This window comes from Neofelis nebulosa, chromosome 17 (assembly GCF_028018385.1).
Source record: "Neofelis nebulosa isolate mNeoNeb1 chromosome 17, mNeoNeb1.pri, whole genome shotgun sequence".
NCBI classification, from domain to species: Eukaryota; Metazoa; Chordata; class Mammalia; order Carnivora; family Felidae; genus Neofelis; species Neofelis nebulosa.
Window position 1 is genome coordinate 12,030,612 of NC_080798.1, and position 12,795 is coordinate 12,043,406.

Sequence of the window (12,795 nt, forward strand, 5' to 3'; positions counted from 1 at the left end):
CGAAGAGCCATAGCCTCCGGGAGGTATAGGCACAAGGCCAACGTCTTTCTGATAGAGCTTTGAAGTTGGTGCCGAGTATTTACCTGCCTGGCAACCTGTAACCTCTTTTTCTTCTTCCAACAGTCTACTACCCTACTACCAAGTTTTCCTATAGGGCATCCCCTACACTCAGTCCTTTTGGTTCAGAGGGAGCCTGATCCTGTCCTGGCCAATCAGTGCATTTGATCCCTTGGCCACTGGGATTGGTTCAAGGCTGGGGGTGGGGCCCATTCCTGTCCAATGGGAATTAGCCCTGAGACTTCCTCTTGAATTAATAGTAAAGGAACACAATTTTTTTGATAAGACTTTTATTTTATTTTGTTTTATTTTATTTTGTTTTATTTTGTTTTATTTTATTTTATTTTATTTTATTTTATTTTATTTTATTTTATTTTATTTTATTTATTTTTAAAGTAGGCTTCACACCCCGACATAGGGCTTGAGTTCAGGGCCCCGATGACAAGAGGACTTGAGCTGAGATCAAGAGTCAGATGCTTGGAGTACTTGGGTGGCTCGGTCAGTTAAGTGACTGACTCTTGACTTCAGTTCCGGTCATGATCTCATGGTTCAGTTCATGAGACCGAGCCCCACATTGGGTTCCTTGCTGAGAGTGAGAGCTCAGAACCAGTTTGGGATTCTCTCTCTCTCTGCCCCTCCCACTCTCTCTCTCTCTTTCAAAATAAATAAATAAACTGGGGGGAAAAAAGAAAAAAAGTCAGATGCTCAACTGACTGAGCCACCCAAGCACCCCAGGACAGCTTTCTGATGAGACTATTTGAGCCCCTGGATCCAGCTATGCCTGAAGATAGTCAGCCTGGTTATACGAGTGAACAATTTCCCTTTTCATTTACACAAATTTTTTACTTCCTTTTTTTTTTTTTTTTTTTTTTTTTTTTTGTCGTTTGCAGCCAAACATATCCTTACTAATAAAAGCTATGGGAGCCCAAAAAAGGCACAGATTCCTGTAAAGTTGCCAGGGCAGGAAAAGGGGAGTGAAAACTTTTCAGAATCCTCCCAGATGCCCAGGCTTTGAAGGACAGGCAAGCTTTATGACAATGGGGGAAACCGGGAAGGGCATTCCAGGAATAGTAAAGTCATGAAGACACAAGGCAGGGGCATGTGTGAGAGAGGGAGGGGTGGGCTGTGTGTGAGGGGCAACATCTTAGGTCCTAAATGCCAGGTGAAGGGCGGTTCATGCACTTGAGAGCAATAGGGAGCCACAGAAGGTTGTAAACAAAGGTAGTTTACTGTAAACTTGCTTTTACTTCCCGGAGCCCCAGATCCTGCAGGAGATCCCTCTTGCCCCTTCCCCCAGACCCTTGTCCAAGGTGGGAGGGGTCAGGCTGAGGGCACAGGCTGCCATCTGTATGCAAATTGCCTGGGATGCCGGACAGATGAGGGACCTTATGCAAATGTATATCTTCCAGGGAGGAGGGCTGGGACCCTCCTCTCATTAACTCAAGGACCAGGTGCTGAGCACCCCCTTCCTCCCTGGGGTCCCCTCTCTTCCCTCCCCCTAGCCATCTGCTCACCCCCTCTCCAGCTCCCCAGATCCCTCCTGACCAATGTCTGTTCTTACAGTGGTCTCTCTCTCTCCACCTGGTCTCTTCCCTGGACCAAAGGACCCTATTTTGCTTTTCTCTCTTTCCCTCCATTTTCCTCGGATGATGATACTAATAATAAACACATACCGAAAACATACTCTGTGACAGGCTTTGTAGAAACACTTTGCATGGTTATCAAATTCTCTCAACTGGTCTATGACCCTCTATATGTTTCTGCTGTATTTTTTTTTTTTTAAATATTCACTTCTGCCATATAGAAAACAAGAAAACCGCACAAATAAGGAGACAGATAGGTGATGAATCAAAGGATGGAACTGAAGAAGCGACTCACAGGGGCGCCAGGGGGGATGGCTCAGTCAGTTGAGCGTCCACTCTTGATTTCGGCTCAAGTCCGAATCTCACGGTTGGTGAGTTCAAGCCCTGTTATCAAGCTCTGCAGTGACAGTCTGGATTGAACATAGGGGCGTCCGGCTGGCTCAGTTGGTAGAACTCGCAACCCTTGGTCTCAGGGTGGTGAGTTCAAGCCCCACCGTGGGCGTGGGAGCCTACTTAAAGAAAAAAGAAACCTGCACGAAAATGATTTCCATATAGATGGGAAGGATGGACGGGTCGAGGCAGCCCCAAGTGTCTGTGTGTCCATAGGCGTTTCTTGTTGGTGACCCCCAGCTTTGTTCCCTGACGCCTGTGCCCAAGCCATGGAGGTAAAAGCCATGGCTGGCAAGCAGGTTTTCAAACAGCTACAGTCGTGGCTGGGGGCGTTTGCCCCCACGTGGCCCTGACACCCTTTTGGGGGCAGAACCCCCTGGTTCACCCTCCACCGTGAGCATCAGAGCCATGCCGTGAGACACGATTTTAGAGCTGTGTGTGTCCCAGAACTCAGGCGGTGGGGACCTTTGATCACTCGTGCCCTGATCTAAGCGGGTTAACCCACCTCTTCCCTCCAGCTTCTCTCATTTGTTTTAAGCTGATTCAATAAACAGTGGGATCTGAGCATCTTAATTAGGCCGGTGAGCTCTTCTGTACCGGGGGACCCCGGCGTGCTGCTCGGTCGCCTACCAGGAGACTCCCATAGCAGCTCGCCACTTTCCCAGGGCGATGGACCCCACTTTGTCCATTTTGTGGATGAGCAAACTGAGGACAGAGAAGCAGAACCACTTGCCCGACACTGGAGGCCAGAGGGCAGAGAACTCCCGGCATGCGCATGCCTTATGGTGGCCCTCCACTGGCCAGATGTGACTGATCTCCATTTGATGGGCTCCGGGAGGTGGCCCCTCGGCCAAGGTCACACATGCCCATCTCCCACCCCCCTCCCGCTGCTTCTCAGCTGCTCCTTTCGGCCTTATTTTCTTTCCCTTTCTGACGGTACTTGTCTTTGAGTTCCAGTTGTCTGGCTCTCCTTGTCCCTGTTTGTCCGTCTCTGCCTCTCTCTCCCCAGATCTCTGTCTCGCTCTTATCTCCTCTGAGCTTCTGCGGTCCACCCCCTTCCCCACCTCCCCTTCTTTCCATCTCTCTCTCAAATCGCTCTTCCTTAGCCTCAGGGAGTCTAACCGGCCTCACTGTTTTTGCTATCTCTCTTCTCTGCCCCGGAAACCCTTCTGTGGGTTCCTCTAAGCCACCCCTCCTTCCCTAGGGAACCCTCTGTTGCAAACACCATGCCTCCCCCGGAGGGCGCAGCTCCACCCTAATTCCATCCCCTCCACAGCTCCGAGAGAGAAAGCTTCCCCCCATCCTGCAGCTTCAATTCCCTTGGGCTCTGCAAGACAGATTTGAGAATTTTCCTTATGGGAAGAGCACCCCATCCTCCAAGAGGGCGCCGGTTCTCAGCACCCTCTGGACCCTTGGCGCCTCACTCTTCCACCCTCTTTCTTATTCTTTCTCCGTGACATCAGACTTCTCCCAGGTCTTGCAAGGAGGGTGGGGTCAGGGAGTGTCACCTGCGCCCCCTTCCCGTCTCGTCCCCCACAGGAGGCTCTGCCCACAGCCTGGCGTGATGTGACAGACAGCATTTATTCCGGACTCCAGTGTCCACAGATGATGGGAGCTGGGGTGGGGGCAGGGGCCCGGATCCAGTGTCGGACTATGCAGTAGGACGTCAGGTGGGGTGGGGGACCAGTAACGGGGGCGGGAGGTAAAAGTCGCCCGAGCCGGCCGACCCTTGGAGCCTCGGAGCCTCGTCCTGTCCGGGGCCAGGTCCCGGGCTTGGGTCCAGGAGCTATTCTGGGGCCTGAGAGTCACATTCCCTGGAGGAAGGTCCCCTCCTCCCCACCGCCCCTCCCTCCCTCCCTCCCCGCAGCAGTGGCTGCTGTAGGTCCCTGCCCAGCCTGCAGAGGAAGGAAGGGAAGGGAGGGCCGGGGAGAAGTGGGAAGGTGGGGGCGGGCAGAGGCGTGAGCAGGCCTGGTTCTCTGACGCTGATTCTCTGATGTCTGGTCTAGTGCAGCCTCCCGGAGGCCCTTGGGCTCAGCACTGGGGACGAGGTAGAGAGGTCAGCCTGCGCTTGTGCTCACAAGGGCCGTTCCACCCCTCCCCGCCTCCCCGCAGCTTCCCCCCCCCCCCCACCATCAGGGTGCCCAGGCCCTCACCCACCTCATCTCCGAAGCCCCCGCTGCCATGCCTGGCTCCTCCAGAGGCGCCCCCTGTGAGAAGACCTGTCTGCTCAGGCCGCTCGGACCCCGAGTGGCTCAGCTCTGGCTCCCCAGGTGGCCTGGGAGAGGAGAGGGCACGTTGGAGGCGGTCATGCCTGGGGGAAGGACTGAGGATGGGGCTCTTCCAGTTGGGATGGCCTTGGGGGATGGGGTGGGGGGGTGGTAAAGGCTTTGGGGTTAGGGATGGGTGGGCAGGACCATGTAGGAGTTGGAGATGGGTCTGGAGGTGGCTACGGATTGGAGCATTGGAGCGGAGGGTGGCCGTGAGCTCAGAGGGTTGGAGAGGTTGAGGTTGGCTACAAACCGGGTTTGGGGCTGGGGCTGTCTGGGCATGTGTTCGGGGTCTGGGGTTGAATATAAGATGCGGGTCGGGGTTGGGGTCAGGGCCGGGGATGTGTTTGGGTCTGGGGTTGAGGACGGGAGGGAGCTGAGGTTGGCCACGTGGGCTGGGTTCGGGGTACAGGTTGGAGGCGAAGTCAGAGTCGGGTGCAGGGGTGGGGTCGGGTCACAGAAGTCAATTCCAGGGTTGCAGGCCACTCACGGAGCCCCCTTTTCCCCCTGCCGGCAGCAGCCGGGGCGACCCTTGCGTCTCATGCAATAGAAGGCAGCAACGACGAGGAGCAGGAGGCCCACGCTGACGGCCACGGCCATGACAGCCACTCCGGCCTGGGAAGTCTGGGGCGCCACTGCAGGGACAGGACGGAGGAGGAGGGGGTCAGCCAGCGGTGCTCTGTCTGTCCCCCCGCCAGGGTCCTGTGCACAACCGGCCCCCCCCCCCCCCACCAAGTTCCTCACCAGAGCCGAAGTGAAACACGTGCAGGACGTTCCCGTGGGGGTTGGAGGCCTCACAGGAGACCCCGTCTCTGCTCAGGGCACTGGTCACCTTCAGGGTCAGGGAGCTGCTCACCCAGCCCTGCCCTCCGGGGGCCGGCTCTGCTGGCTGTGGAGGCTTGGGTCAGCCCCGGCCCGTGGGCTCAAGGGCTCGGGTGAGGGCAGAGGTGAAGACGGCCAGTCCCCCGGGGAGTGGCTGGCCGCGATCGGGGAGAGGGCAGGATTCCCCAAGGGGCTTGGGGGAGGGCGCCTGGGCCCCGCAGGGCTTGGGATGGGGGGGAAGGTCCCTTACGCTGCCCCCCAGTTGGCTCCAGCTGAGTATGGGCTCCGGGTAGCCACGGGCAGAGCAGACCAGCCCGACTTCATCTCCTTCCCTCCAGCTGCCCTCACTCCTGGGCTGGGTCTCTTCTGCCCTTAATTCTGGTGGCCCTGTGGGTGGTGGTGGGGGGAGAGTGGGAAGCCCATCGGAGAAGGGGAAGGAGGAGGAGAGAAAGAGAAGGACAGAGGGGACAGGAACCGAAGACAGAGGCACCAGCCGTGGACCCGTCTCATTTGTCCTGCTCCCCCACGCCCACAGCCGCCCGCCCGCTGTCCCCAACCAAACCTGCCCCATCCCGAACCTTGGACCAGCAGCTTGAAGCTCTGGGAGCGGCTGAGGAGGGGGACGGTGGGCATGGAGGCCTCACAGATGTAGGTGCCCGCAGAATCGAAGGTGATGGAGCTCAGAGAGAGCGTGGGGCCGTTCCCCAGGGGGATTGAGTCCTGGCAGGGAGAGGAGGAGGCGGCCAGGCGGGTGTGAGGGAGGGGTCGAGAGACGGGAGAGGGTGCAGGCTGAGGGTCCCCAGGCTGCGGGGCTCCTTTCTCTCTCACCTTGGTCCAGCGCAGGGCAGGCGTGGGCAGACCTTGCACGGAGCAGTTCACGGCTGTGCTGTTGCCCAAGGGTAAGGAAAGTTCCTCCCTGGTGCTGAGCTCAAGGGGGTCCAGGTCTGGAGGGGGGGACAGACTGTCACCTTCCCCAGACCCTCACCCACTCGGCTTAGGGGCTCTCTAGGGCGACTGGGTGGGGGTGGGGGGGCGCAGATGTGAGTGCACAACCAGAAGAAGAGCTTGTCAGGTGTTTCTCCTTGTTTTCTCTCTCTCTCTCTCCACAGACTTTCCACGCTCCCATCCAGGCCAAGCCTTGAGCCCACATCTAACTCCAAAACACAGGCCCCATCTCAGCCACCTTCTTCCAGAGCCGATGACTGGGCCCACAGTTAATGCATGACCGGTGTGTGTGTGTGTGTGTGGGGGGGGGTGGCAAGGTGTTCCTTCTCGGATTGACCACCCAAACCCCTCTACCCATCTTTTCATCGAGCCCCTGTCTGCCCCGCCTTCGAAATGGACCTTCCCACTTCTCTCCGTCTCTGACTTCCGGGTCCGACTGCCCGGACCACCTTGCAGCCACCTCCTCGCCGGTGTCCCCGCTGGCCAGGCTTCCTCCCCTGAGCTGCCAGACGGATCTTTTTGAACGACACACCCGTCAGCCCTGCCCTCCGTGTGAAACCTCGCAGTGGTTGCCCAGTATACAGAGGCCAAATTCTTTGATAAAGCCCCCAGGATCCTGCTTGGTCTGACCTCTACCTACCTCCTCAACCTCACTTCTCACCGCACGCCCCCACCCCCCAACCCCCAACCTTTGTCCCAAACACCAGCTACCCTACTCTCTTGGTTTCTCTCCAGTACGCCATGTTGGGTCCTGCCTCGGGGCCTTCGCACCTGCTGTTCCCCCGGCCTGGGAGCTCCTCTTCCGGCTCTTCGCGTTTCTGATCCCATTCTTTGGTTTTCCCAAACGGCCCCTTCTCAGGGAGGCCTCTCTGTCCCCCCGTGGCGGACACTGAGATTTCCCCTCTAGCGCTGAAGGATTTGTTCTCCCCCAGCTGTTGAGAAGCATGTCAGCTGTCAGCCCTCAGCTGTCAGCCCTCTCTGGGAACTGCCTCAGCTGCGGAGAGCCCCTCGCTCAAGGTCATGCCCCCTTCCTCGGGCAGGCCACGTGCAGTGCCCGGTTGGTGTGGGGTTATAAAGGCCCAGCTCCCTTACCCCCAAGTGGGGCCATCCCAGCTTCCCCAGCACCCTGCGGGGCCGACTGAGACCTTTAGACTACAATTGAGACCAATCTGCCACTGCCCGGTCCTGCTTCCGTGCCCTCCCCAGCCTCCACTCCAGCCTCCATCGGTGGGGATCCCAAGGCGCTTCCCATAAACCTCCTGCCTGCAGCTCTCTGAATCCGAATCTGCTTCCTGGGGACGGAGACAGACGGAGCCTGCACCACCCTCCATCTAGAACAGTCCCCGCTCGCCTGGCCAGTCCCTCATCCCCCCACTCTGCGTCAGTCCCTATAGGGGCTCCATCGCTACTCAAAGCACCTTGTTCAGCATTCACCACCTGTCTCCCCTACTTGACCGAGATCTCTGTGAAGGGGGGGGGGGCTGGGCTGTCTCGTTCATAGATGTCTCCCCAGCCCTGGTCACGGGGTCTAGCCCCAGGGAAGGAGGCAGAAGGAGGGCCAAGGAGGAGCAGGGCCTTTGCACGGTGCTCAGGTGCAAGCAGACTCAGAAGGCTGGAAAGTGGATGGTAGAAAGCAGGGGTGTTAACCTGGAAACGGCGAGAGGCGCTCGGCTGGGATGAGGAGACTGCCTTGGTGGGGAGATGGGTCAGCCAAAGGCGCGGCCAGCCAGGTGGGCCTTGAAGGCCGGGGTGGATCGGGGCACTCGGGAGCCACGGCAGGTTCAGAGTGGGGGGATATCAGGTGTGTGCTTTAGGAGTGAGCTCTCTGGCTGCTTCGTATGGGAGACTGGAGGGGGCTGGGGCTGGGGCAGGCACCCAGGGGGCAGAGGGACCATCCAGACCAGGACGAGGACCCCAGAAGTGGAAAGGGTTGCCGGCGGGGCTGTGTGGGGGTGAGGGCGAGGAGGCCGCTGGTGCCGGGGTCCCCCTGCCCATCCCCCCGGGACGCTCACAGGCCACGCGCAGCTCCAGGGTTTTGGAGAGCTCCGCGTCCTCAGCAGCGTCGTAGTCCTCCACCCTGCAGCCGTAGGTCCCGCTCTGGCCCCGCTGAACCCCCTCCAGGGTCAAGTTCCCCTCAAGATTTGTTTTCAGCACGTCCTCCTGCTTGTCCTGGGTGACCAGGGATGAGGAACCCGGCTCAGGAGCCGCCCTGGTCCGGGGGTGGGGGCGGGGGTCATGCTGGGTCGGGGTCAACTGGGTCAGAGTCAGGGGTCACCGGGTTAGCATCGTGCTAGATCAGAGCCCACTCAAGCAAGGGGGCAGAGGCCCTGCCAGGCCAGGGGCCACCCCGGCTGGGTATCGAGCTGAGTTAGGACTCTCTCAAGTCAGGGCTCAGAGGTCCTGTGAGCTCCTGGGTCAACAGGCAGGCGCCTCGCTAAGCCAGGGGCCACCCAGGTGAAAGGCCAGAAGTCGGCGGGGGCCAATATGTCACAGAGGTCAGGGGCCAGGACTTCCAAAGGAACGACGGGGTGGGTCACCTGAAGGCGGAAGAATGTGTATTCCGGGTTGGGGCTGCCGTCCCCCCGGCAAAACAGCTGGACGGAGTCCCCCTCGCGTACCCAGCCCTCGGTGGTGGAGGGGCTGTCCACCCAGAAATGCACGTGTTCCGTGGGATCTAAGAGAAAGGGCAAAGGGGAAGACGGGTCAGGGCAGACTCATGGTCAGGGTCGAGGGTAGGTCAGGTCAAGGGTAAAAGGCAAGGGCTGGCTTAGGGCAGAGAGGTCAGGCCCCAGCCAAGGGGAAGGCTGCGGTCGGTCAAAGGGTAGAGGTCACATCTGTCACAGCTCAGGTTCCCGCTCATTCTGAGATCAGCCACCAGAGAGGTCACAGGTGGAGCTGAGCTGAGAGTGCAGCTCAAGGGTCAGAGGTCGGCGTGGGCGACAGGTCCGTGAGGGATTCCGGGACCCCGAGCTGGTGTGAGAGGGCGGGGCGTGGTTCGGGTGCGAGGCTCTATGGGCCTCCGGGCGCTGGAGGCGGTCAGAGGTCAGGACGGGGAGGGCCCCCCCGGAGGGCTTGCGGGGCCAGGCCTCAGGCAGGTGAGGGGGGCCGCGGCCGGGGAGGTGGGGACCAGCCTGGACTCACAGTGCAGGGTGAGGCGGAAGGCAGGGCTGTCCAGGCGGCCGTGCTGGCCCGCGGGCAGGTGGTAACGCACGGAGCAAAGGAAGCTGGCGTCCCGGTCGGCCTTGTGGAGCCGCAGGTAGAGGGTGCTGGTGAGAGACTGCAGGCCTGAGGCCTCCCGCACCGTGCGGCTGGTCATGTAGCCGGCTGGCAGAGACGGAGGAGGCTGTGGGTCAGCCAGTCCCCCCCCCCCGCCACCACCCGGCGCCGTCCCGCGTCCAGCTGGGCTCCCGCGCCCGCTCACCTGAGTTCACCTCCATGGGCACCTCCAGCCGCTGCCCGTTCCGGTACCACGTGATCTGGGGGGCCGGGTTCCCGTTCCGGCTGTTGCAGGTGGCGATCTAAGGCAGACACAGGCGTGGCCCTGGGCCCTGAGGTTGGGGCGGGGGGGACCCGACTTCTCCTGGCTCCGGATACAGGAGTCTGGGTTCCCCAGCCCTCTCCTCCCCCAGGATGCAGGAGTGCAAACCTCCCCCCACCTCCCAGCCCCCTCACCCCCCGTCCCCCCGCCCCTGGAATCCAGGTCCAGCCCGAGGTACCTCCTGGGCAAAGTCATCCACCACAGACAGGATCCCTTTGTTGGGGGAGACCTCGGTGGCCTCTGGTTTTGCTGTGGGGGAGACGGTCGGGTCAGGAGCCCCTCTCCTGGGCTCTCGCCCACCCGCCTCTTCCGTGGGGGGGGGGGGGTCCCGCAGACACTCACCGAACATGTGTAGCCGCGTGGTGGCCTCGGCGCTGCCCGCCGCGCCCGCCTTCACCACGCACACATAGTTTTGCTCGTCGCCCACCTGAGCCTCGGTCAGCACCAGGCGCCCCCGGGCGTCCAGCTGGTACGGGGGGCTGCGGCCCCGAGAGTCGTGCACCGTGCCCTGCAGCTCGGAGCCCTGCAGCTCGGCCGAGGCCAGGCGGTGGCGGACCCCAGAGCGGTCTGCCTGTGGGGGTGGGGGGGGTGGGGGGGGCGGGGGCGGGGCTCAGCTCCAGGCCACCTGGCCTGCCTCCCCCAGTGTCTCTTTATCTCTCTCCGCAACCTTTTCCATCTGCTGCTCTCTGGGTCACCTGCCTCCTCTTGTCACCTCCCTCCGGTCCCCTGTTCCCTGGCCTGTGTGTCAGTTTCCTCTCCCCAGGTCCAGGTCCCTTGTTCTCCATCACACTCTGTTCTCATCTCTCTTCCTCTCTCTGTCTCCCCCTCCAGCCCTGTGTCTCTGCCTCTTATCTCCTCTTTTTTCCTCTCTCCTCCTAGTCCTGCACCCCTGGGGTCTCCCGCTATCTCCTTGTCTGTCTCTGAACGGTCTCTCTCTGGAGCCCGCGCTCTGAACGGGGCGTCTTCTTTCTAGTCTCAGCTGTGCCCAGACACCAGGGGACCTTGGAGTGTCCTTCCCCTGGCGGGGTCTCAATTTCCCCATCTGTAAAATGGAAAGGCAGCTGGATGGAGCCCTTAGGTCCTTTGGGCTCGGAGGAGGGAATGCACGTTCGCAGCCCTGTGGTGCCCTGACCCCCAGGCCCCTTGGCCACCCTCTGGCCCCCAGCCTGCAGCACTCACCAGGAACCATTCCAGCACAAAATGGTCGTGGGCCCCCAGGGGGGTGCAGTTCAGGGCGACGGGCTCCCCTTTCATCACCTCCACCAGGGAAGGCACGGATAAGTGGACCTCGGCCTGGGCACCTACAGGAGAGCCACTGAGCTCTTTCTGCCTCTGTTGGGGACAGCCCTCCAGACAGAGCCCCTCCTCCCCCAGGTCCCAGGAGTCCTGGCTCCCAGTGCCCTCCTCCCTCAGACTCAGGAGTCCTGGCTCCCAGTGCCCTCCTCCCTCAGACCCAGGGTCCAGGACCCCAGCCCCTCCTCCCTCCCATCAGCATTTGTCTCCATCTCTCTCCACAGGACTACGGGCTCCTCCCCCGGGCCACACAGGGCCCTGGCTGCTTCTGTCCAATCCTCCTGGGGTAAGACCGCACCTGTCCTTGTGCTTTCCACTAGACCAGCCGCCCCCCAAGGGCAGGGCCAGCTCTGGCTCATCCCTTGGCCTCCAGCACCCTGCGCAGGGCCTGGCACGTCGCCAGGGATCTGTGTCTCTCACTCTGGGTCTCCATCTCTAGTCCCACAGTCCCTGCCTCTCTGTCAGCCTGACAGTCTGTCTCCGTCTCTCTCAGCCCCTGGGTCTCTGTCAGGAGTTGGGGGCTGGGGCTGCAGCTGAGGCAGAATGGGTGTGTGGGGGCGGTCAGGGGGGACAGGGCTGGGCAGGTTTCAGGAATGTGGGAGGGACAGGCTGGCCCAGACCTGCCCGGCCTGGCACCAGATCCCCCTACCCACCCCTTGGCCCCTCTGCCTCTTTGCCGAGCAGGGAAGGGGATAAGGTGTGTCCCCTCCGATTAGGCGAGCGGTGAGGCCCAGGATGGCGGGTCCTCAGGGAGAAGGGAGCGGGAGTGGGGGCGGCTGGACTCCTGTCCCAGGATCCTGGCAGACAGAGCTGTTCCCATTGGAGAAACCATGCTCTCTCACCCCCTGGGCTGGCATCCTGGCATCAGCTCTCACTTCTGAGAACCTCCCTTTCCTTCCCCGCCCAGCTTGACCCAGCCCTGCCCCTGGGGACCCACTATTTGCCATGCTTGTGCCAGGGGCCTGGATTCCCAGGCACCCACCTCTGGCCCAGGCCTGTCCCAGGGGAGGGGTGTGGGGCCAGGCTGGTGCCTGGGGCTAGTCTGAGCAACAGACAGGAGGAGGATGGAGAGATCTCTCTTCCCTAATCTCTCCCATCCCTCTGTCCCTGGCTGCCGGCCCCTCAAGGCCTCCTCCCCATCCCACCACCACGCAGGTGTGTGGATTTATCTGGGCCCCAGGAAGAGGGCACGGTCACTCGGAAACACTGTTCCGCCGTCACTGCCCAGGGCCAGCGCTCCAGCCCTTCCGCGAGGGAGGGGAGTTCTTTAGAGCCTGGCTCTGAGTCCAGATCGGGGGAAGCCTCAAACGCATGTGGTTCCCTGCGATCTAGCTGGAAGGTCCCCGACCCTCGCAAAACTTGAGAACCTTTCAGAGGGAAGCCCTGGGGTCTTGGTCTCCTGTGTCCTGGGGAAGCCACTCCGGCCACTGGAGGCCTGGACCTTTGGGTCTGAGGAAGCAGGAGTCCCGGGACTCCGATTCCAGGGGCTGAGGGCCCCTTCGCTCCTTGGTCCCGAGCGCGGAGGGGGCTGGCTTCTCAGGTGGTGACTAACCCGCTGCCTGCCGGCGTCTGCCCAGCCCCCCTGCCGGGCCGTCCCCAGCTCGCTCGTTGGGAAGGGTATCCCCCGTGCTCCCGTATCCCTCCTCCCCGGGGCTCCCGCGTTTGGCTTCCTGGGGTCGAGGAGATCCCCTTCCCCCTTCCCTTTCCCGGGGTCCCCAGGGGCCGCCCCCAGCGGCTCCCTGCTCTCTGCCCCGGCCGTACCTGGGTGCGCCCCCAGCAGGAGCGCGAGCACCAGCAGCCTGGGGGCCCTGCGCGCCCCGGCCAGGGCGTCCGGGGGCTCCATGTTCGCGGCGGCGGCAGCGGGCGGCGATTGCCCGGGCTGCGGCTCCGGCGGCCGCGG

At 61.4% G+C, this 12,795-nt stretch overlaps 1 protein-coding gene across 1 annotated transcript; it reads right to left on the reverse strand.

Annotated features, from left to right (window-relative positions):
• Positions 1-3,592: 3,592 nt before the first annotated feature.
• On the reverse strand, positions 3,593-12,795 carry BCAM (basal cell adhesion molecule (Lutheran blood group)). Its single transcript, XM_058706864.1, has 15 exons — positions 12,657-12,795; positions 10,782-10,903; positions 9,945-10,173; positions 9,781-9,851; positions 9,486-9,582; positions 9,206-9,388; positions 8,602-8,738; positions 8,077-8,233; positions 5,948-6,063; positions 5,698-5,839; positions 5,370-5,506; positions 5,042-5,186; positions 4,788-4,932; positions 4,188-4,305; positions 3,593-4,067 (listed from the first exon to the last, which is right to left on the reverse strand). The coding sequence occupies exons 1-15, from the start codon at positions 12,736-12,738 to the stop codon at positions 4,062-4,064; spliced, it is 1,887 nt and encodes a 628-aa protein (XP_058562847.1). The 5' UTR covers positions 12,739-12,795; the 3' UTR covers positions 3,593-4,061.